This window comes from Gossypium hirsutum, chromosome D09, assembly GCF_007990345.1.
Source record: "Gossypium hirsutum isolate 1008001.06 chromosome D09, Gossypium_hirsutum_v2.1, whole genome shotgun sequence".
Classification (NCBI taxonomy): domain Eukaryota; kingdom Viridiplantae; phylum Streptophyta; class Magnoliopsida; order Malvales; family Malvaceae; genus Gossypium; species Gossypium hirsutum.
In genome coordinates, this window is record NC_053445.1 from 44,465,803 (window position 1) to 44,490,106 (window position 24,304).

The window sequence follows — 24,304 nt, forward strand, 5'->3', positions numbered from 1 at the left end:
GTAGACTAAAGAGGAATAAACGTGATTAATTAGATAATTATTTTTTAACTTTTTATAATTAGAGGTGATAAGTGATAATTTTGGTTACATTTTTTTTTTATAAATAATTCTACTATCATCCAAGCAGCAGTTTAAATCTGCTACGTCAATACAGAACAATACTAAAAAATAAAAATCACAATAGCAAAAATAGTTATTGAAAAATGCCCTTATTAAATACATTCGCAGACAATCTCATCCTTGTAATCACATGAAGCAGTGACGTGCATTGTACACTGCTCTACAATAGATTTAATCAATGCCAAGTCACCTTCTAGTCTACTACTTCGGTCTAATTGTGTTTCAAACCAGAGTTGTAGAGTATATTGGGCTTTGCATTAGCTAGCTCCAACCTTTGCTCACATTCCTGCTGCTTTACAACTATATTTTTAGCTGTAAAAATTATTCCTCAACCTCCAACTACAGATATGAGATGAGAAATCCAAAACCTGAATCGCTATATCAGATTTAAAAAAAAAATCTTTATCAGTAAAAAATATCTCTAATGAAGAAAATGGTAAAAAAAAAAAATTGAGGCTTAAATATCTTTACAAAAGAAAAGCGGTAAAAAAATATCACACATATTTAAGCAAGGGAGCAAGCTTGGATTTGGTTTTTTTGACCAAAACGAAACTAAATCGCCATCGGAAGAAGAAAACAAATTGAAAAAAAGGTAAAAGAAAGAAATCAAGACAGGACAGAAATGGAACATGCCACGAAATCAGTCCGGTTTCGGATTCACAACAACAACAACTAACTATTAAGATTTCACTTTCCCTTTCTGATTACTAAAGTGGAAATTTCTTTTCGATTCAATATTTGTTTTTGGTGAAGCACAATTCAATGGCTTCTTCGAGCTCCCTCGGGAGCTCAATTCCGGCTCCAGGTACACTTCAATTTCAGTATTCCCCCCTTTTTAATTACTACTGCTATTAATTTTCTTATAAATTGTTCTTTTGTTTTTTTGAAAAAAAAAAAACAGAGGCCGTTCAAGTTCTCGTCTCATCACTCGCGGATGAATCTCCCATGGTGAGAGAAGCCTCCATGGCTTCTCTTAAAGACATCTCTCCTTTGTACGTTCTTTTTCTTTCTTTTTCTCAAAAAAGTTTATATAGTTCACTTTCTTTTTTACTGTAATCTGAACTTCGATTACTAATTAGGAATCCTCTTCTGGTGCTGGACTGTTGCTCCGCTGTTTCTCGAGGCGGCCGTAGGGTAATAATTGTCTTCTTCATTTTCCCTTGTCGTAGATTTAGAAATTTTGAATTGGAACTAAAATTTAAATTTTTTGGATACTTAATTGTAGAGATTTGGTAATATGGCTGGAGTGTTTCAAGTAATGGCATTCGGAGTTCGAGCTTTAGATAAAAACGACATTGATGCTTCTTATATTGGCAAGCTTGCCAAAATTGCTACCGCTGAGATTATCTCCTCCAAGGTATGTATATTTCTTGTTCCTTTTGTTGCGGTAGAGTTGATAGCATACATTTAGAACTAGAAAACATGTTCTCACCTCTCTGGAATTTGGCACGAATTAGGTTGCTATACCAGCTTTTTGCACAGTTTCTTAGTAAGGGGTTCAATTTTGGATTGACTCTTAGGCTTTTAAATCTGTTTCGTATAATGAGAGCAAAAATTCACGCATTGTTTTGCTTGTTCTCATTGTTGAGTTAATGTTTGAATTAGTGGATGATCTTTCTAAGGGATTTTGTAGCTTCTTTTTTATTGATCAAAATTACTTGGACCTTAATTTATTTCTATTGCTTGCATGAAAGATTCACCATCTGGTGTCTCCTTGGGCACTAGGAAACTATAAATTTATTGAGTATTGCCTGAAACTATTGCTCTCTTTGGTACGTTGCTTAGTGATCCAATTCTTACATGCTTTCTTGAGGCAATTTATTTTTCATGGGTGAAAATTCATAGTTTTCATGTTTTGCTCACTGTTATATAGGAACTCAATGCAGATTGGCAAAGGGCAGCAGCAAGTCTGCTTGTTGCAATAGGCTCACATCTGCCTGACCTTGTAAGTCTGTTGCTTGCAGTTAGTTCTCTTTTCTTTTACTTTTGCTACTTGATAACGACGGTCCTAGCATATTATTTACAAAAAAATTATATTTCAATTAAAAACCTTTCTAAAATAAGCCCTCGATTACTTGCAAGCGCACAAAATTGTTGTCAAGTAATATAAAACGGAAGGAATTCTGTTGAATGGAGTATTTCGAGAATCAAATCCCAAAGAGTTTGAGATTCAATATTTGTTTTTGTTGTCAAGTAATATCAGATACTAATATAAGAACTGAATACTACAAATTACGGTGCCTAGTCAATTCAATAGACAACTCAATTATTAACTCAGTTGACCATTTCCAAATTAACACCAACCGCTTTAAGAGTTTGAGACATTGGCTTCAAAACGACTAAAGGAGCTATGTCTAAAGAACAATTGAAATGGCAATTGAATTAACCAAAGGTGTGAAGATGATTGGCAAACTAATTGGCTAAGGCCTCCAAAATTAATTATTCTCAAGTGAAATCAAGGTTGGATCTAACTTCTGTTGGTCCTTGGATTCCTAAGCGAAGGTTCTCTTGATACTCTTAGACTCAATTCCTCACCAGACATTCCCATGACCGTAGTTCTTGCTTCTAAGCTGATTAACTCTAACTCTTTTGATATTTGACTTTAACCAATTTAGTCACTCGAGGTAGCTCTTGCTTATTCCCTAGCCAAATTAAACCTAAAGGTTGTCAACTCTTAGATATATTGAGCCTAATTGATTAAGCACAATTCTAGATTAGATCAACCATTAAATCAAATGAATCACATCAATCCTTCATCCCAAGCACAATTAATGAGCCAATCTCACCAATTTAGCTCATCAACACAAGATCAAGAATGGAAAACATGATCTAAAGCATTAAAACATGAGATCAAGTAGGAAAAGATAGATCAAAGTTAAGAAATGCTCAAATCCATGGATGCTATAACTCCTTCCATGGCAGTTCTTGATCTCCTCATCCAAATGAAGAATCAATGCTCCAATCAATAGAAAAACTGAAAATCTACTAAAATTGAAGTGGATTACAAAAGAAATTCAAAGTGTTTACAAATTCTAAAAGGAAATTTAAAGAACCAGAGAAAAGTTGAGAGCAAAATCCTAGATCTAAAATTTGAATCTAAACTAAAGAAAAGAAATGAGTTCTGCAAAATCTGATACAATTCAATTCAATTCAATTACAAGGCTATTTATTAGTGGAAATCAAGGCTGGGTGAAATGACCAATATATAGCCTCACTGAAAACCAAATCAATCAAGGAATGTCAATGGTCATTAGACTGTGTGTGGACACCACCCTTGGTGTGTGGACTTTGAGCAGCCAATGTTGGCTCTTCAGCTGCTCCTTGCTCAGCATATGTGCTAGTTGCTTGGCTTGATGGTGTTCATGGCTTGTGGAAACCATCTTCTCACACTTGTTGAGGACAATGAGCTCCAAGAGCATGGTGTGTGCATGTTGATGTTGGAGTGTGAACTCCAAGTCACTTAGCCATTCTTGCGCATTTGTTTCCTTGATTGCTCTATTGAATTCCACCTACAAAATGAACATTAAAGCTCACAAGTATCCTATTGAAATTATTAAAACACTAACTAAAGGCATTAAAATGAAATCACACAAAAGAACATTAAAAACATACTAAAATGACACTAAAAACACACAAAATACATAGATTCTAAAATGAAAAAAAAATACAAAATAACACTAAAATGACTCAAAATGCTAAAGAAAAAGCCAGAATTATGCACTAAAGTTAGTAAATTATAACTCTCTTTTGGAGAGTTATCACTACTAAAGTTAGTAAATTATAACTCTCTTTTGGAGAGTTGTCACTACTACTTTAGTTTTCTGAAATATTCTCCTGTTTATGATGTTTATCTGAAGAGGTGGGGGGACCATCTCAAGTTCTTACAGATTGGCAAAGGGGTGCAGTTTATTTACTCCTCTTTTTCAATTTCATGCTTAACCATCTCAAGTTAATCATAATCATGGTCTATACTGGTTTGGCAGATGATGGAAGAAATATTTCTCCATTTGTCAGGGCCAAGCTCAGCTTTGGCGGCTATGATTCAAATACTTGCAGACTTTGCTTCTGCTGATGGTAATAACTTACCTTTGTGGTTCTTTTTGCTTTTTTGAACTTAAATAATCTGTGGATTGTTGCAATTTCTTTGTTTAACAAAATTTTTTGTACTTTTCTTTGTTCAATTCAATCAAGCTTTGCAGTTCGCTCCGCGTTTGAAAGGCGTACTTTCTCGAGTTTTGCCTATTCTTGGGAATGTTAGAGATGCCCAACGGCCAATATTTGCAAATGGTAATATACGTGCTCTCTTTATTTATAGAAAATTAAGTTTTTTGGTAAAGAGCATGGAGTGACCTTGTTGATTTCTCTTGAAATCTTTTACTGTTTTATGTTCCAGTCTTTTCTGGTATCTTGATTTCATTTTCGTATAGTTCGTTATGTCTTTCAAATCTGATTGAAGTTCCCTTCTGTGTAGCTTGAACTTCATGACCTTCATGTACGTTTGAAATTTAATTAATTGTTTACCTATATAAGATTCTCTTCTCTCATATGAGATAGCTGGCAAAAGGAGTCGGTTCATTTGACACCATTTTTTTTTCTGACGGTGTTTATTAACTTATCTCACTTTATGTTGGTTTATCTCTTTCCATGTTTTCCTGGTTTAATGTTCAACCTTCTTTTTTTCATTTAACTTAGATGATTAATTTTGGATATATGTTTCACATGTCTTCTATTGATAGCAGACTAACCCATGATGATATGTTCTTCTTACAATTCTAGCTTTTAAGTGCTGGTGTCAAGCTGTCTGGCAATATAACGTTGATTTCCCTTCAAATTCCCTGATTGATGGTGATGTCATGTGAGTTATAGTAATACAAATTTCATTGCTGCCATTTTTTTTGACGCCTTATATAATTTTCTGATAATTAAGGCCTAAAAATAAATCTTTTATTTATCGCAGGTCATTTCTGAACTCTGCTTTTGAACTTTTGTTAAGAGTCTGGGCTGGTTCACGAGATCTTAAGGTTTGCTAAGTCTAGATAGTTGTTTATACATTCATATACTAAAAACCTAAATTATAGATATTAATATAATGTTATCATGTTCTTATTGTTACTTCATTTTGGAAAAACCCTCCACATACTGGGTTATACTCCCTTGTTTTTTTCTTAATTCCTGTGTTCAACCAAGAGGAAAAAAGGAACACTTATAAATTATGCTAAGACTGCAAACTTCTTTAAGAAAATTACTTATGCATGAAAAATATATCAAACCTATCACTTATATGTGTTTTACTTTTGTTTGTTAATGATCTAAATGTTCTGTCTTGTTGCATCCTGTTTTTGGATATAAAGCAAGTCTGTTGCTGTTGACTATATTCTTATTTGAATTAGGTTCGAGTATCATCTGTGGAAGCATTAGGCCAAATGGTTGGTCTTATCACCCGCACGCAATTAAAGACAGCTTTACCAAGGCTTATCCCTACTATATTGGAGTTGTAAGATTCAAATTTAGTCTTTGGAGTTGCTTGTAGAGTTTTACAGTTTGCACAAATGATATTTACAACCAAACAAACTTCATATATTTTTAAACTTGGACATCAACATGGACTATAATGTCTTTTTCTTTTAATCAGGTGTAAAAAGGATCAAGATATTGCACTTATTGCAACCTCTAGTCTCTATAATCTCCTAAATGTTTCCTTACTTTCGGAGACAGGCCCTCCTTTGCTTGAATTTGAGGTAAAGCCCTTATCACCCTTCTGTTATTGTTTACTTGTATTTGCTTACATTAATATTTTCTCATTGCTATTAACATTTAATTACTGTTTTCTTATGCAAAAACTTTCAATGCTTTCTAGTGTAACATCATAATTCTTCTTAGATATGGTATAAGAACTTCAAGAATTATATCTTGTTGCTTCCTTTTTCTCCTAAAAGCAATGATTTGGCTTGGCAGAATCAATGGAGTGTCCTATATTTGGAAAATATATTTAAACTATGCTGGAATATTTCTTTTTTCTCTCAGTGATGAATATAGATGCTAGCTAAAGAGAGGTTTGTCCGTCTGTTACTATGAGGACTAGTCAGTCTTCTTCTTCTTCTTCCATTCTTTGACCTTTCTTGGATGTTACCCACCCTTTCAGCTGTTATTAAAAATGGCTTCTTTTTTTTTTATCAATATCAGAAGATGAAGTGTAATATTTATTTTTTAAAAAGGAAAAACTTTTGAAAGTATTAAGTGGTGTTATCTAATATTGGTTTAATTTTGGTTTGGTGGCAAATTACTTTTAGATTGGATTCCATAACACTGTAAGAGAGCTTATGTTATATTTTTGTTGCTTTTTCTCTCAGTTCTTGCCCTATTATATAGCCTCTATGATAAGCACGTGGGTTTAATCACTGGTCTCAATTTTAGATTTTCCCTAATGCCTAAGATGAAAACAGGAGTGGATTATTAGTTGTTGTGTATCACTGATTTGTTGCCATTCCACCCTTTCCTTTTTTTCCCTTCTTCTGTTCCACTATTATTATTATTATTTTTTTTTTTGCATGTACCATATGGGCATTTTCCTCTTGAAGGATATTTTTATGTTGTCCTTTGCAGGAGCTCACAGTTATATTATCAACACTCCTCCCTGTCATCTGCATGGATAATGATGGCAAAGAGCACTCAGATTTTTCTGTGGGACTGAAGGTTATTAATCACTGCAAGGCCATCTTTTGCTGCTATTAATACTTATTACTTGAACACAACAAGTTTTATTTCTTCTACTTGCTATTCCATTTCTTTTTCCACATCATAAGTTTTTATACTTTGTGTTGCAGACATACAATGAAGTACAGCGCTGCTTTTTGACTGTTGGCTCTATATACCCCGAGGATTTGTTTTCCTTTCTTCTGAATGTGAGTAAATAAATACTTCATTTTTGGTCCGGGAAGTTTGTATCATTGGGAAAGTGGCAATTTATATTGATACAGTATCAATGATTTTGCTGTTTTATTTCATTGTTTGTTCAGTTAAAAGATCTAGTTTGTTTTCTGAATCGTGGTAATAGCTAATTAATGTTTTGACGTACTTTTTTTTAACCAGAAATGCAGATTAAAGGAAGAGCCTTTAACTTTTGGTGCACTCTGTGTTTTGAAGCATCTTTTGCCCAGGTTTATTTCTTTATTTTGTCTTATAGTTTTGTTTATTAGTTATGTTTCACAACTTACTCGCAATTCCATTAAGGTCATCTGAAGCTTGGCACAATAAGAGGCCATTGCTAGTGGATGCTGTGAAGTCCTTGCTAGATGAGCAAAGCTTAGGCATTCGGAAGGCTCTCTCCGAGGTATGTTGTTAGGTGGTTTTTTATCTTATCATTCTATCAATCAAAATATATGGTCTTAATCTTACTGTTTTTTGTCCCGTTACTTTCATGGTAGTTGATTGTGGTGATGGCTTCACATTGTTACTTAGTTGGGCCAACTGCAGAGTTGTTTGTCGAATATCTTGTACGCCACTGTGCTTTATCAGAACAGGATAGAATTGATCTTGAAAGGTCCCAGGTAAACTGTGGGTCTAGCTGTACTCACTACGGCAAAACAAATTTGATGTTTTACTTTACAAATGTGACAATTAAGTGTGTCAAATGCTGATTGTTTTTTGAAAAGAAAAAAAAAATAGATATACTGGATTTGAAGGAAAGACAATACATTAATGTCAATAAATTGAATGAACATCTTGTGAAGTGAAGTAAGTTCATGCCATCATAAACTCTAGTTGTTGATCAGTCAAACGGTCAAATTTGACCATTAATTGCCATATTTTACTTGGAAACATTATCAGGGATCATTTAAAGTGTGATAACGTACAAGTAATGGTATTATTTATCGTGTTATTGTTTTCTCAGGCAAAGGTAGGATTAATTTGTCCAACCGAATTAAGAGCAATATGTGAAAAAGGTCTTCTTCTTCTAACTATCACGATTCCTGAAATGGAGGTATAGAATTCCTTCTTCAACCGTTAAACATCTCTTGACTGTTCTTATGAACAAAGTTGACTGCAAAAGTTCTTATGAACAAAGTTAACTGCAAAAAGTTATCTTTAATTGACATCTAGTCTTTATGCAGCATGTTCTTTGGCCTTTTCTATTGAAGATGATTATTCCACGGGATTATACTGGTGCAGTTGCCATGGTGAGATGCATCTTAAAAAATTTCAAGTCCTCAGACATTTTATTTTTCTTGCAGTACATGCTTTTGTGTCGTTTTTTTCTTTACATTGACACTCTATTTTTCTTGCACACCTTTGATATTATTATGGACTGAATTTAGTGATTTTAATGACTGGTTTTTGTTTATGCTGCTACTCAGGTATGCAGATGCATTGCGGAATTATGCAGACATAGATCTTCTTATAACAATAATATGCTTGATGACTGTAAAGATCGTAGTGATATTCCAAACCCTGAGGTAATTATGGTTATCCATATAATGTCTTATAAGATTGCTTTGTTCTCAAATATATGTGTTAAGCAAACTCCATTAACAATATGAAACTAAATCACTTAGATCCTATTTAAAATTCAGGAGCTGTTTGCACGTTTGGTGGTTCTTTTGCACAATCCTTTGGTGAGGGAGCAGCGGGCTACTCAGATTCTGACAGTAAGCATATATGATACTTGAATTAGCTTATATTACTTATCGGACATTGACAAGTTGAAGCAATTTTAAAGATATGGAACTAATTGCTCATATTCAATTTGGAATATCAGCCTGTTGGATTGGAAGAGTTTTCTACTTGGAATAGGATTATTTAAACTTTTTATAAAATAGTTAAGCAAGCATTGAATTTCTCTTCTTTCATGTGGCCTCCAATTTTTTGTATCACTTGTAATGGCTGTGCTTTGAGCCGTCTTTCTAGGAAAATATACTTGAAAAGAATAGGAGTTGAACAACGTAAAGCTCAATGCATGTAAATCTAAATGGTGTTTTTTTCTGTGCGTGTGTGGTTGAATTGAAACTGTACAACTGGTGTTCAAATCAGAAGATTTGATTTTTAGAGGTATTGTGTGGCTAACGGATTAGCATTCTTAGACCAATGGTGGTTCTGTCTTCTTATTTTTAACTGTTTAACTGTTTACAGGTCCTCTGTTATTTGGCACCTATGTTTCCAAGGAACATCAACTTGTTTTGGCAAGATGAGGTAGACCCTTATTTAGGAGAAGAATTGAGTTAAAGTTTATGTTTGAGTTGAATTTTTATTCTTTTTACAAGAACCAAAATCATAACAGTGCATGTAATGTTTTAAAGGAATTAAAAAGGATGAAAGTATACATGTGTGAAAATTTTTCATATGTGCTACTGAGTAATTAAACTGTTAAAATTTTGACAGCAACTAAAACTTAAAACACTTAAATAGGGTGACAGTTCCATTTATAGGTTTCTGGCTACACTGATGCTTATTTTATCATCAAAGCTTCTAAAATGCTCTAAAATGTATCAGCATATTGTTCAGCATATTAGATATATAAAGATTAAAAAAGAGTAATTATTTGAGTAAAAAGCTCAGTCAGGAGTTAGATCAATGCTTTGTTGCTTCAAGTTCGTTCTGTATAGTTCTATTCCTTGTGTACTCATTGATGCCAAATGCATGTTTCCTAATTCAACAATAGCAAGCATGCTCTACTGCTAATTGATTCTTATCTTCGGGAAGCTCTAGATTCCAAAAATGAAGGCATATGTTAGTGACCCAGAAGATCTAAAGCTGGATCCTTCCTATCAAGAGACCTGGGATGACATGATAATCAATGTAAGGTTTCCAACTAATAAATCATTCATGTATTTAGTCCTCGTATCAGCCTCTATATTGCTTGGTCACATGAACTAGAGGTGATCATGGGCTGGGCTGCTTCCGGGCCCGGGCCCAAAATATGGGCCTAAAATTTTGTCCAGGCCCGGCCCAGGAAAAATACTAAGCCCGAGCCCGGCCCTTTTTTTTATGATAGAAAAAAATGATTTTACCATTTCAATAGCCTATATTTTTATAATTTTTAAAAGATTACATTAACTTTTTTTATCGTTTGAGGGGCAAAGTGTAATTTTACCATTACTATTTTAAAATTTTATAAATTATAAAGAGTTAAAAAAAGAATTTTTATTTTTATTTTAGAGTAGAACCCTTGCCCATGAAATATCATATCAACAAATTTAACAATACTAATAATTAAAATTAAATTTTAAAATTTGAAATATAAAAATTAAAAATTTTAAAATAAAAATAAAAAAAGGAGGGAAGAGCTTAGGGAAATGGGAAATGGGGAGGGGAAATGAGAAATTTATTTTAAAATATATATTTATTATATTCGGGCCGGGGCCGGGCCAAAAATTTTTGCCCGAGGCAAACGGGCCTCGTTTTTTGCCCAAATCCATATTTCGGGCCTATATTTTTACCCGAACCTCCCATATTTTGGGCGGGCCCCCGGCCCATGATCACCTCTAACATGAACATGTCCTGTAGAGAACTTTATTTTTGACATTGGGAAATGGAATTTTCTCTATATTCGGTCACATGCTTTTTCACATTTGAATGAGAAATGAAATTTTCTCTTGATTGCAATATAGCAATTCCACAGCCGGGAGAACTATTAGTTCCTCCTGATGTGCTAAGTACCATTATAACTATCTCATTCTGCTTGTGTTGCAGTTTCTTGCAGAATCTTTGGATGTGATTCAAGACATTGATTGGGTGATTTCTCTGGGAAATGCTTTTACCAAGCAATATGCACTTTATACACCTGATAATGAACATTCAGCACTCCTTCACCGGTATTAGTTTGAATTTTTCTTTCTTGAATCACAAAAATTGAGGGAGAGAAGAGAAGGTACAGATGAAAAGTAGAATAGAGGAATGGAGAGGGTAATATTATATAGTGTTTGGGGTTCCTTAAGAAGAAGAAACAATGGAAAGGAAGGGGTATATTATATTGTTTGCTTAGAGGAAGGAAATGATTTGTTATAGTTTTATAAGTATGCCGCTTTAAGTAAAAAAAAAAAAAAAATTGCTTGTTAAATTTTAATGCTTCTGAAAGGCGTACATTATTTCCTATAGACACGCATACTTTTGGATTTTGAGTGTGTGCTTACATTTTAGCCGAACTTTTGCATTCAGAGTTACAATTTTCCTTACTCTAGCAGCCACAGAAGAAAATTATAGAACTGAGATGATTTCCAGGAAGTTGTTTGTTAACATACATATGTATGAGATATGGGCATTGTAGGTGAGTGAGCTCTGGTTTTAATCGAGACTTGGCCACCTCTCTTCAGCACATTCTAGGATTGAAATATGCAACAGAAAATTTGCAACAGCCTGAGCCAGGGTTTTTTGCTATGTAGTGTTTCTTATTCAGGAGTGGAATCTCCTTTCATTATTGACTCACTGAGCCTGTCATCTCATCAACCAAAACTATTTTGTAAGGCAATTTGAAGTGTTAGTTTTGTTTGCAATTGCTAGAAGCATCTTGTTGAAGTTACTGACAGTTCCCTGGAATTAAGTCTACTATCTACTAATTTGATTCACTGTACTTGTCATGAGCTTTATGTTTCTCTTTCCTCTTACTAAAGTTCCAGCAATTTCAATAACTAGCAACTAACAATGACCTTCCACTTAAAATATTGCTAGCATCTGATGTTGAGTTTCTGAGGTAATTCATTTGGTATGGATTCCCCGAAGTTCACATCCTTTCTCCTTTGTAGAAGCAAAGGCCAGGCGAAATTCGGAACCCTCTGATTTTCTTTCTTTTCTTTTTGCAATCTGTGTTGCAGATGCCTTGGTATTCTTCTTCAGAAAGTTAATGATAGGGCTTATGTTCGTGGAAAGATCGACTGGATGTACAAGCAGGCTAATATTACTATTCCCACCAACCGGCTTGGTTTAGCAAAAGCCATTGGATTGGTAGACTTGAGGCTTTTTCTTTTCTTTTATTATTATTTTTTGCATGTCTATTGTTTTAATTTTTGTGCTTTCAGGTTGCAGCATCCCACTTGGATACGGTGTTGGATAAGCTGAAAAACATTCTAGATAATGTTGGTCAAAGCATATTCCAAAGGTTTGGTGCTTACATCCACCTTCCATTTGCAACACTATTTTGTGATATTTGGCTTATATGTAGATTCTAACACTTCATGCACTTTCTCTTTAAACTTTGGCTTTGCTTATATTATTTGTTTACCTTATATGTAATCCTTTGCATGTTCTGAAACTGAATTTGTAAGTTTTAAGGTTGTGTGCATTCTAAAAGACTTTGTTCTGAAGTCTGAGGCTTACCTACTGCAGGTTTTTATCATTATTCTCTGAAAGTTATAGAACAGAAGAATCTGATGATGTACATGCTGCTTTAGCTCTGATGTATGGATATGCTGCAAGATATGCTCCCTCAATGGTTATTGAGGCTAGAATAGATGCCCTTGTTGTAAGGAATCTTAACTTTTGGCCTCCTTATAATTCTCTGAATTCTGTATTTATATATGTTCATCACTTTTAGATGTTTAGCCTCCTTTATCAATTAAGCACTAATTCATTCGTATTTAATAGCTTTCAAGCTGCATGCTTGAAAACCATTAATATATGGTGGGTACTGGATTCATCCCATCGCATGTGTTGCTCCCTGATACATATCCCAATTTGTGACTGAATTGTTATTTTCATTGTGTTATACCTATCTGCATTATAGATTGTTGAATTTGTATTATGCCCATTAGAAATTACAACTCTTTTCATTGTGCTTCCTGTGCCGTCATTTTATATGATATGTAAGGTGATTAATAGGTCTCATCCTTGCAGGGGACAAACATGCTTTCAAAGCTTCTTCATGTACGTCACCCTACAGCAAAGCAGGCTGTTATTACAGCTATTGATTTACTAGGTTTGTTGAAATAGTATTTTACTAGCGAGTTCAAAACCTGGAGTAAATTGGTGTCCATAAGATTTTAGGTTGCGTAGGGCTTGAACCGTATAATAGCAATGTACTTCTATTAGAGGTAGAAGGAAGGTCCTAAGAGCTTGTTTTCAATACTTTTTCTTGATGATTCATGAGGAAATAGAGGTTGGGAAGATGTCATGTATTGATTACTGCTGGTTGGATGAATTGGAGATATAAAACTGCTAGGAAATATATTCACCTGTCATACTTAATATGTTGATAAGAAATTAGTTGTTCTGATATTAAAATTTGTAATGTTGATATAACCCACTGTTCATGCAGGTCGTGCTGTCATTAATGCTGCCGAAAATGGTGCACCATTCCCACTGAAAAGAAGAGACCAGTTGCTTGACTATATTTTAACTTTAATGGGTCGAGATGAAAGTGATGATTTTGCTGATTCCAGTCTTGAACTTCTGCGCACCCAGGTATTTTATTGCTCTAATGGCTGCAGTATGATGCAGTTGTATTTGTTTCCTATTACCTCAACTGATATTTTGATGAGTCATATTTATTGTCTATTATCTCAACCGATTTTGTGATGAGTTGTATTTATTACATCTTTTCTGCTTATGGATTCTTCTCTAGGCTCTTGCTTTGAATGCCTGTACCACCTTGGTTTCAGTGGAGCCAAAGTTGACTATTGAAACAAGAAATCGTGTTATGAAGGTATATCTTTTCAGTTTATTTTTGTTAATCTCAGTAGCAATGTAAATGTTGTTCCATAGTTTTTCTTACTTGGAGCCATGAATATGTCTGAAAATATTTACACAGGCTACTTTGGGGTTCTTTGCTTTGCCAAATGATCCAATTGATGTTATCAATCCCCTTATTGATAACCTTATCACTCTCCTATGTGCCATTCTTCTCACAAGGTATTATGGAAATATGGTTTTGAGTTTTTTTTTTCCTGTATTAGTTGTGTAAGATTTATTATGTAGTTGGAGAATATTTCTTTGATTTATGAAATCATAATTGATTGCTAGAACTTAATCAAGTCATGTTGATTGTGTAGATGGTATTGGCGCTCCTAGACTACTTAAATAATGTGACACTATATATATAGAACATGGGAAAAAAATACCATAAGCATACAGGTGGTGCTTCTACTGGTGTTCTAAACGAACCCTTTGTGTTTCTATTGTGGCTTGGTGATGACCTGAAGTGTAAAATCACTGATTATATGTTTCCATTGAGGTTCAATTGCTTATATCTGAAAACTCGCTTTTTTGTTCACACTAGAAACCTGAGGTGTAATTATTGCAGCAGGTTATTACATGTGTATTAAGTTCCATTTCCGACGAAAGGATATCAAATTTTCCTTTGAAAGATTAAAATTTTCTTTAGGTATCCAAGGGCTTTCAATGGTTAAGAAACTATTTGTTCTGTGACCCTAATCCTATGATCATGTACTTTGAACGTAGGTTTGTCTCCAGTTATAGAGATTAATCATGTCAGTGGGGTTTGTTTTATTCCTTGCCTCAATAATGCATGTAGGGGGGCCTTCAAGGGTAGATGGAGAACAGACCCATGCACATATCTGAGACATGAAAGAAAAACCTTGTTAACCCTGTAATAGCTTAGCTACTTTGCTAACTTGTTCCACTATTTAGAACTTCCTGCTAGTTACCACCTATGTTTGACTGCAATATCAAAAGCTATTGGGTTGGTGAAGATGTTAGGAACTGAGTCCGTCTGCTAAAATCTTAATTTAATCCTTGTTTACAAATTTTCTACTTCTTTGCATGTATGAATTGATTTATGATTCACGGCTGTGCTAACTGGAAATCTGTGAAACAATTAGTGGAGAGGATGGAAGAAGCCGAGCCGAGCAGCTATTGCACATATTAAGACAAATTGATCAATATGTTTCTTCACATATGGATTATCAAAGAAGAAGAGGTTGTCTCGCAGTATATGAGATGCTTGTCAAGTTCCGAATGCTCTGTGTTAGTGGCTATTGTGCATTAGGCTGTCGTGGGAGTTGCACACACAGCAAGCAAATTGATCGTACTCTGCATGGAAACTTTTCCAACTTACCATGTAAGTAGCCTGCCTTGATATTTTGCAAATCTTTCATGCCTCTTGGTAATCTTGTTAAGTTCTTCTCTTTAACTTCCAGCGGCATTTGTATCTCCGAGTCGTGAAGCTGTGTCTTTGGGAGATAGAGTCATAATGTATCTTCCACGCTGTGCAGATACTGATTCTGAAGTTAGAAAACTTTCCGCTCAGGTATTAAATTTTTATAGGGAAAGGATTGGTATAATTTAAATATGATTTTTTTTTTTGTTTTTGGAATTGTCATTTAAATATGAAGTTTCCAGTCCCAGTAAAATTATTTATTTTTTATTAACATGTATATGACATGTTAGCATTTAATTTCTACAGAAAAATGAGAAGGATTTAATACTTTTTTTCTCTGACTAGATTCTTGATCAACTGTTCAGCATCTCTCTTTCACTTCCAAAGCCTCTTGGTTCTAGTGTTGGTGGTGATATTGAGTTATGCTATGGTGCTTTATCTTCCCTTGAGGACGTAATAGCCATCTTGAGAAGTGTATGCTTATTCTGAGCAACTATGGCTTTATTTTAAATTTTGTTCGTCCTATCTTTCCCCTTGAACAAACAGAAAGATGAACCTATGACACTATAATTTTAATTTTGTATGTGTTTTCAGGATTCTTCAATTGATCCCTCAGAGGTTTTTAACAGAATTGTCGCTTCTGTCTGTATTCTTTTGACAAAGGATGAGGTGAGATTTATCTTTCTGTTTGCTTGTCTCAAATATAAATGCTTTCAAACTAAGCAGAAGTAGTTGTTCTTGATTATTACTTGCAGCTTGTAGACACCCTGCATGGTTGCATGCCAGCAATTTGCAACAGGATCAAGCAGTCAGCTGAAGGGGCCATTCTAGCTGTTATAGAGTTTGTGACAAAGAGAGGGGCTGAGCTGAGTGAAGCTAATATCTCAAGGTTTTTTGCTTTTATCAAACAAGAAAATGCACCTTTAATTAGCTCATTAATTGTATACTCTTATAATAGAGGGGCGAGTAATTGTCTCTTGAAGTATGGTTGATCAAGTCTCTCTGCAGGACTGCTCAATCTTTGCTGTCAGCTGCAGGGCATGTTACTGAGAAGCAATTACGTTTAGAAGTTCTTGGAGCTGTATCCTTTTACTTTTATTTTTGTTTAACTTTACTAGCCTCGCTGATGTTAATTCTCCTGTTTGATCATTGTTGTTGCCTGCAGAATCAACTGAGTTTCTTTTTATTTTTTTCTGGTGACACTGTGTATCCTTAAGTACCTTTAGATATCCTCTCTATCTGAGAACACAAATGAAAAAGTTGTTTTCAATGAAGTGTTGACTGCTGCTGCAAGGGATATTGTCACGAAAGATATATCTAGGCTACGTGGTGGCTGGTCAATGCAAGATGCATTCCATGTGAGTCCCCCTTTAGTAAATTATTCCTGTATTATCTGGATTTCTCCTAGAAATGGACAACATATGTTCTAGGTTGTGTTCTGGTGTTGTGATAAGCAAGTAGGCTAACGTGGGTATGTATAAGGACTTTTGAATGCAATGGCAGTTCTTTGCTAGATTGACACACCAGTAGTTCTTTAGTTTCCTAATCCTCTTTAAATTGTGGATTTCTGTAGAAGTTATGGTTCAACATGGTTCATTTTGTTTCTGACTGGAAAGTCAATAATTGGCTTGCTGACAAGATAGTCTCCTGTTCATCGAAATCTTGCTTTCAGATTTATGAATGATAAGTTTTTAGGTGCTTTTTGAAAAAAAAAAAGAATATACTCTATGAAGAATGAAGTTACTGGTCCATCACCAACATTTCCATTTTGTTCCTTTTCAATCAATTGATTGAGTATCAAATGTGAAAATCTACATTTCACTATTATATATTATCATGCTTTACTTTTGTTCCTTTTCCTTTTGCCTTATTTATTGACGGCTATCATTTTATTCCTTCAGTTTTTGACTTTTTCTTAATTTGAATAGGCATTTTCACAACATATAGTGCTGTCAGTTCTGTTCCTGGAGCATCTGATCTCTGTACTTAATCAGACTCGTGTCACTAAAAGTGATCCAGGAAAAGGAGAAAACTCTATTCTTCTTTCTGAAACTCAGTTAGCAGATGATATTCTGCAAGCTGCTATTTTTGCTCTCACCGCCTTCTTCAGGTATGTTGATCAATTGTACTCATTGGAATTTATCTTACTTTTATGGTCTCCTGAGTTTTTTGATGTTTCATCTTGATTGCAGGGGTGGCGGTAAAGTTGGAAAGAGAGCTGTTGAACAGAGGTACTCTTCAGTTCTTGCTGCACTTATACTGCAATTTGGAAAGTGTCATGGTCTAGCTAATTCTGGTCAACATGAGCCACTACGGTAAGACTCCTATATATTTATATACATATTATTTTTCACAAATGTATCTGTCAGCTGGAATCTGTTGTTCTGTTAAAAAATAAATAAAAGAGATCATTTTCATTCTCTACTGCAGTGCACTTTTAACTGCATTTCAGGCCTTCTGTGAATGTGTTGGAGACCTTGAAATGGGGAAGGTAAAAACTTTTGGATAATACTAGTATCTGATACTGCTTGAACAATGAAAAAGATTTCACATATTAGTACAAAGTTACAACAAAACTAAATACTGTCTTCAGATTTTGGCTAGAGATAGCGAGCAAAATGAAAAGGAAAAGTGGATTAATCTTATTGGAAATTTAGCTGGCTGCATTTCTATGAAGAGACCAAAAGAGGTAATACTGTCCAATTGATATTTTCTCTTTACGACACTCTTTTTGACTGATGCTGATGGAATACTGAAAGAAAAATATTTGCCAACATTGTAACCAACTCTACAGGTTGAGAATCTATGTAAGATTTTCACGAAATCATTGAATCTTCAAGAGAACTTTCAACGGGAAGCTGCTGCTGCTGCATTATCAGAGTTTGTTTGCTACAGGTATGAATTTTGGTCTATCATTGAAAGTTATTGCTATTTTGTACTTGTATTCCTTTTTTTTTTCTTTTCTTATTGTTATTGCTGTCATAATCATGCCTGGCATCATTATTGTCATTACTTGAAAGAATTGTTATGTGCTAATTTCAATTGCAGTAGCGGGTTCAGCTCCACATTGGAGGAGATGGTGGAAGTGTTGTGCAGACATGTCTCTGATGAATCTCCAACAGTTAGATGCCTTTGTCTACGAGGATTGGTGAAGGTATAGAATAGGATACTCATGCGATTTTAAGTTTGCTATTTAGTAACAAATTGCAGTTACACACATTGACTTCTTTCTTAATTTCTGTTGCCACTTTAATGTTTGTCCGGTTGTATTATTTCACTTTATGTATGCCCTTTGAAGGTATGAGTTTTTGTGTCTATGGCAGATCCCATCTGTTCATATCTATCGGCATACAACTCAAGTTCTTGGTGTAATATTAGCATTGCTTGATGATTTGGATGAATCAGTGCAACTAACTGCTGTTTCATGCTTACTCATGGTAATTTGTCCATTCTTTCTTCTTATGGTGTGTGACTCACTTTTTGTATGTTTTTGTACCAGATAATATGTAATCTTTCAATTTGTCTCTTATACTCCATTATGTATTATTATTTGAACTTCTAACTTTTTGTAGATTCTTGAGACATCCCCCAAAGATGCTGTTGAACCCATTTTACTTAATTTGTCTGTTCGGCTTCGCAATCTACAGGTGCATTCCCTTGCATTTACTATATTTTATTATGGCCAAGTTAATTAGACATTAGATTTTTGCATCACTTTAGGACAGGCAACTCAATTTACCTTGCTTAGTTATGTGTTAGAAGAGATTGGGGTAATGCAACAACCCTTCCGTATTTATTACAAATACAATTGTATGTTACCGATCTGATTTAACCTGAAACTAATGCAACAACCCTTCGATATTTGGTGTTTGTATCTTTTCCCTTCTCATATGCCACTACCCTTGCACGCTGGATGGAGAAGATGTTGATGTTGTTTTTGTTTTCAAAATCTTTCATGGACCCTTAAATTTCTAGGGTTCGATTTGATGGGCTAGTTTATTAGCATTAATGATTAATCCATGATTTCCAAGATTTGACATTGATGACAAATGCAAATGGGATGGCATTATTCTTCTATTAGATCAAGACTCAAGAGTGCTTAAAGATACACCTGGATTTGCTTGGATATCATACATTATTAGGAAGAAATTTTATATCCATATTATGACAACATACAGGTCTACTTATTCTATGAATACATGGAAAATCCAAACTAGACCTAATCAAGAACAGTCTAGTCCATAAGCCTGGACGTTTTGCTGTTTTTGACACTTATTAGGCCTTGTAAAATTAGGGCTGGCTCATAGATATTGAGTTTGTGGCTGAGCCCCGTCTGTCCTGGTCCAGAAATATATTAGTATTTTAGATTATTTATTCCCTTGTTTGTTTATTTGTTTTTAATTTCAAAAGCAAATAACTTGGAAATGTCAAGTGGAGTTTTGAGTGGTTTTGTAAATTCTTGTTACTAAGACTGACCTTGAAGAATTTCGTTCCCAGTGGTTGTCCAGCATGCCTGCATGGACAGTTCTCTTAGGTTTAGGTCCACAAATGGAAATCAAAGAAAGTTATTTCTGTACATGACAAAAGTTTACACAAACTTTGAAAGGTACATAATGAGGTTAAAACTCGACTACCTATCCAGTGAAACTAAACTTTGAAGTCCACTTGGATAGACTGGATATCATATCTCCTTTGATAAAGGCTTGTATAGTCTTAATTGTTGTAACTTGATTGCTAAGGGTCTTTATATCCTAAGATAAGATGCCCTTGTTCTAGAATTTTTATTTATGACTGATTATTGGTTATTCTTGATGTCTTTGTTCTTGCATAATCTCCTTATTATTAAAATATGCACCCACACTCCTGCGCGCAGAACAATTCCAGTTGTTAATTTACTCTTGGTGTTAAGCTGCATTTGGTTAATGATGGCCAATGCCTTTTTTCTTATACAGATATCCATGAATGTAAAGATGCGGGCTGATGCCTTTGCAGCATTTGGAGCACTTAGCAACTATGGAATTGGGGCACATAAAGATGCTTTTCTTGAGCAGGTAGTTGACTTATCAGAAGTCACAGAACAACATAATACCTTTTCTAGAAGAAAAAGGTCATGTCTTTCTTTATCTACTCAGTGTGTCGCCATCATCAGAGATTATATAACTGTTCCAATGTCAGTACAAGACCATGCCGAGTAAAGTAACCTAATCTTATCAGTCCAACCATCTGACTCAATAAATGCTTTTTATTCTAATTACATGTCAAAAGGATCCTTCCGTGTTACATGTTCATGTTATCCTTTTATTTTGAATACCTACTTCATTTGATACGTTGAACATGAAGTAGAAAATTAATGAGTTTTTTCACCATTTAACATCTCATCAAACTAATCCTTCCAGATTCATGCTACACTCCCACGCTTGATCCTCCACCTACATGATGATGACCTTGCTGTTAGACATGCCTGCCGTGTAAGTGATTACCTATCAATGCCCCTTTTTGCATGAAACTTATTAAGAATGCTTCTTTCTAATTGATATATTTTCTTTTTATTTATCTACTTTTTAAAATAGAACACCCTGAAGCGGTTTGCCCCTTTAATGGAGATAGAAGGGTTGCTGGCTTTATTTGATTCACATAGGATTAACTCTGACCATCGGTATGCAATCATGAACCTTGAAATAAAGTAACATATGGCTTTCTTATTTCCTTATTGTGAAATATATCTTGCCTCCTTTCAGAAGTGCTTACGAGGACTTCGTAAGAGATTTTACAAGGCAGTTTGTGCAGCATCTTTCTTCCAGAGTTGATACTTTCATGGCATCAACCATACAGGTTTGCACTATGCTTGATAGAACTACATATATATTCCCTAAAATATTACTCACTGGATAATTTCTTTAACGGCTACAATGCAATTAAGTTTTTCTTAAAAGTCTTGCAATCTAAATTGGTGGCTATATGATTTTCCCTCGACTAACATCGATTGCTGGCTTATGTGCATGGTTTTAGCTAAATGGGATAAATCATGGAAACTGGAAAATACTAACATAGTTCTTGGTAATGCAGGCTTTGAATGCGCCATGGCCAATAATCCAAGCAAATGCTATTTATGTTTCCAGCAGCATTCTCTCGCTTTCGGATGATCCGAGCATTTTGGCTCTTTACCATGCACAGGTTATATTATGAAATATTCCTGCCATTAAATTATTACTGTCATTACAGTTCTAGGGAACGCATGCTTAAAAAATGTTTATTGTGATTTAGGTGCTTGGAATGTTGGTTGGCAAGATGAGTCGGTCGGCAGATGCGGTGGTTAGAGCTAGAAGCTCTTTAGCTTTCAGTTTATTACTAAAATCAACTAATTTGATTTCCTGGAGAGCAGCTCGACTTGATCAAGCTGACTCTGCCAGAAAGGGATCATAATTGCGTCCATGCTCTTACAAGGAAGAGTTATCAAGTCAGTTCACTGTATCAGTATGATGTACTTTGAGCCATGCCTAAGCAAGTTGGTATGGTCAATGTTGAAGGGTTCCTAAGAGGTCAACTGATTTGCTGATATGCGGAGTGGGGTTTCGAGTGAAATGTTGTAATTTAAGTTAGGTTCAGTCATGGTTTTAATGTTGTGAGGTTTGTAAAATTAGATGTAATTGTAAATGTTTTTGTAACATTAATAATCCTAGAATTTGCATTTTACGTTGGGTGGTCGAAAGGGAGACTTTTTAAAATTGCTTTGTTCGGTAAAACAATTTTTCGAATTATAAAATAATAAATAAAAGTTAAAAATGGGGATGAGAGAAGTTGGGAGGGCCGAAATTCTTGGTTTTACGTTCTTAGGGTGAGTTTGGATGGGCGGTGCGTTTATCTGCAGTTAGTGTAAAAATAGCGGTGGCGGTGAGATTAGATACTGTAGCGATACTGTAGTGTGAAACAAAAAGTAAGCTAAACGCATCGCACCGCACCCAATCGCCCATCCAAACCCACCCTTAGTAATTTGTTCATCTATGTATTGCATTTTTAAGGTATTGTTTCTTAATATTCTATTTTTCTGTCTAATTATGATTTTCACCAAAATTAGAAAGTTTTTTTTATAAGTTCTCAAAATTATTAAGTTAGTCTCTTTATTTGATCATTAGGCTAATTTAGCAATATTGTTAAACTTTGTCATTAAATAGTTGATCTATAATTTAACAGTTTTGTACTTCGAAAGTATCCACAGTTGCAATTTTTACGTAATAAATTAATAAATGTCAATATGTACAACAAATTAACACATTAGCAATCAACTAGATTGGTGTTTTGAACAAAAAAATATTCAAGTCAATTTTGGTAAATGATCAAATTTTGACGAATTAGAGGAATTAATTTGTTAGTTTTGTAAAATATGACTAGATTTTGATGAATTAAAATATAAAATAAAGTAGGTTTAACTTTTCAAATGATTAAATTTAATGAATTAAAGTAGGATTAACCAGGATGAAATTCATAATTAGATATTTATGTTTCAATTATAATTACATTTCGTTTCAATAAACAAAATCCTCTCAACCTAATCTTAAATAAAATGTATGATGATAAATTTAATCTTTAATATTGGTCCTAAATTTTTTTTAACACTTTAACCTTGATCTTCAAAATTTAATTAAGTTTGTTTTTTTAGGGAAAACATAACTGATTTGTAAAGGTTTGCTTGATTAATATAGAGTAATTAAATGAAAATGTAATTATTAGGGTAACAATTATACTCTTTTGTAATTATAAAGAATTATAATTCTCTAGACATGTTTTGTTAACAAAGTGTAATTACATCCTAATTCTCTACGTCGTGTTTGGTATAGTCAACTTTCTCTATAACAGTCACGTTTGTCTATCATGATTCTGCCAGTTATAAAAAGATACATGCTTTTATAGAAAGATAATTGTTGTAAACTTACAATAAATTCATATCGTGAATTTCTATCAAATAAAAAAGTGGGAATTATATTAAAAAAAGGAAAGTGATAATCAAATCAACAAAAAGACATATAGTAGGTGCATTCATTATTATTTTTACGCATATTCTCTTTTACATTCTTTAACATGATTAATTATGAAGATTATCAATCTAAAAAGTTCAATTAATCAGTATGAGTTATCAAATTAAATTAATTAATTTATCATGAGTTATTCAATTTAAGTAACCAATTTATAAATGTATGATGTTCCAAATCCATAGTAGAATATTTAATTAGGGAACTTAATAGTTTATTGAATTAATATATTTAATTCCGCTCATTGAAGATTATTTTCATTTAATAAAATATGCTTAACAGATTTTTTCACGTGAAATTTAAATATTTTATTAAAATAATATTTTAATTAATATCATTTTTATTTAATAAATTATATTTAATTGGCTTGCATATATGAAATAACTATAATTTTAGGCAATATTCTGGTATAGAGAACTAATTTAATAAAAAATGTACTTCATAATTATGGTTGTTGTTATAAGTGAAAAGTTGTTATAGATAGGGTTTTTTTACTTAAATATATTTAAAAAAATTAAATACCTAAATAGGTTGTCAGCTAAATTAATTACTGAAATGGTACGTTTTCTTTAATCGTGCCTATCTGACAGGCGCGAATTAATTTTTTATATTAAAAAATATTTTTTTGTTTAAATAAAATATTAATTTTTTATTTTTATTAAAAATATTTAAATATATATACAGGTAAAAATACGGCCAACGGGTCAAAATACGGGTAAAAAATCTGCCCGCACAGTCCCCCCTCCTGCAGCATCTGCTGCTACAAGCCCCCACCCTGCTGCCCCCTCTGCCCGCACAGTACCCCTCCTGTAGCATCTATTACTACATGCATGCCCCCCATCCCCCGCTCCATCTGCTAGCAGTTGTTGCTGCATCATGCTGCTGCTGTGTCTAGTCCCTTCAATGGGAAAAAAGTTGCAAATGGGGGACCTTATAAGCATGGTCCCCCAAAACCCATCCACCAAAAGAGAGAAAGAAAAGAGAGAAAGGAGAAGAAAAAAAGAAGAAGAAGAAAGAAAGAAAAAGGTAATGTATTATTTTAGTAAATAATTTTGTTTATAATTTAAATAGTTTAATTAAGATATTGTGATTTTTTTTGTTATTAATTATTAAT

General features: G+C 33.9%; 1 protein-coding gene across 5 annotated transcripts; it reads left to right on the top strand.

Moving 5' to 3' along the window:
- Nucleotides 1-519: 519 nt before the first annotated feature.
- Nucleotides 520-21,946, top strand: LOC107908740 (protein SHOOT GRAVITROPISM 6). 5 transcript variants are annotated; one of them, XM_041100823.1, is made up of 51 exons: nucleotides 520-925; nucleotides 1,022-1,112; nucleotides 1,200-1,254; nucleotides 1,346-1,477; nucleotides 1,994-2,065; nucleotides 4,104-4,194; nucleotides 4,312-4,407; nucleotides 4,897-4,975; nucleotides 5,078-5,141; nucleotides 5,511-5,614; nucleotides 5,753-5,858; nucleotides 6,724-6,813; nucleotides 6,945-7,022; nucleotides 7,210-7,277; nucleotides 7,351-7,450; nucleotides 7,545-7,667; nucleotides 8,012-8,101; nucleotides 8,232-8,297; nucleotides 8,475-8,573; nucleotides 8,691-8,765; nucleotides 9,247-9,306; nucleotides 9,823-9,912; nucleotides 10,807-10,928; nucleotides 11,925-12,054; nucleotides 12,129-12,208; nucleotides 12,436-12,571; nucleotides 12,943-13,024; nucleotides 13,364-13,509; nucleotides 13,670-13,750; nucleotides 13,856-13,956; nucleotides 14,886-15,124; nucleotides 15,204-15,313; nucleotides 15,509-15,637; nucleotides 15,758-15,832; nucleotides 15,919-16,052; nucleotides 16,172-16,244; nucleotides 16,390-16,521; nucleotides 17,092-17,273; nucleotides 17,356-17,478; nucleotides 17,594-17,654; nucleotides 17,757-17,852; nucleotides 17,958-18,058; nucleotides 18,212-18,317; nucleotides 18,487-18,600; nucleotides 18,736-18,810; nucleotides 20,116-20,214; nucleotides 20,560-20,631; nucleotides 20,734-20,819; nucleotides 20,905-20,995; nucleotides 21,230-21,337; nucleotides 21,428-21,946. In XM_041100823.1, exons 1-51 carry the CDS (start codon nucleotides 883-885, stop codon nucleotides 21,584-21,586), a joined length of 5,115 nt encoding a protein of 1,704 aa, XP_040956757.1. In that variant the 5' UTR covers nucleotides 520-882; the 3' UTR covers nucleotides 21,587-21,946. The 5 variants fall into 5 exon arrangements, with proteins under 5 accessions (XP_040956757.1, XP_016691488.2, XP_040956758.1 ...); XM_016835999.2 differs by having other exon boundaries at nucleotides 528-925; nucleotides 20,902-20,995; XM_041100824.1 differs by lacking the exon at nucleotides 7,545-7,667 and having other exon boundaries at nucleotides 528-925; nucleotides 20,902-20,995.
- Nucleotides 21,947-24,304: the final 2,358 nt, after the last annotated feature.

Excerpts from the sequence above, each read along its gene's own strand:
- LOC107908740 (XM_016835999.2), top strand. The coding sequence starts at position 883 with ATGGCTTCTTCGAGCTCCCTCGGGAGCTCAATTCCGGCTCCAG. Across the intron at positions 13,025-13,363 it reads TACAGCTATTGATTTACTAG|GTCGTGCTGTCATTAATGCT; the intron begins GTTTGTTGAAAT and ends CTGTTCATGCAG. Across the intron at positions 16,053-16,171 it reads AGTGAAGCTAATATCTCAAG|GACTGCTCAATCTTTGCTGT; the intron begins GTTTTTTGCTTT and ends GTCTCTCTGCAG.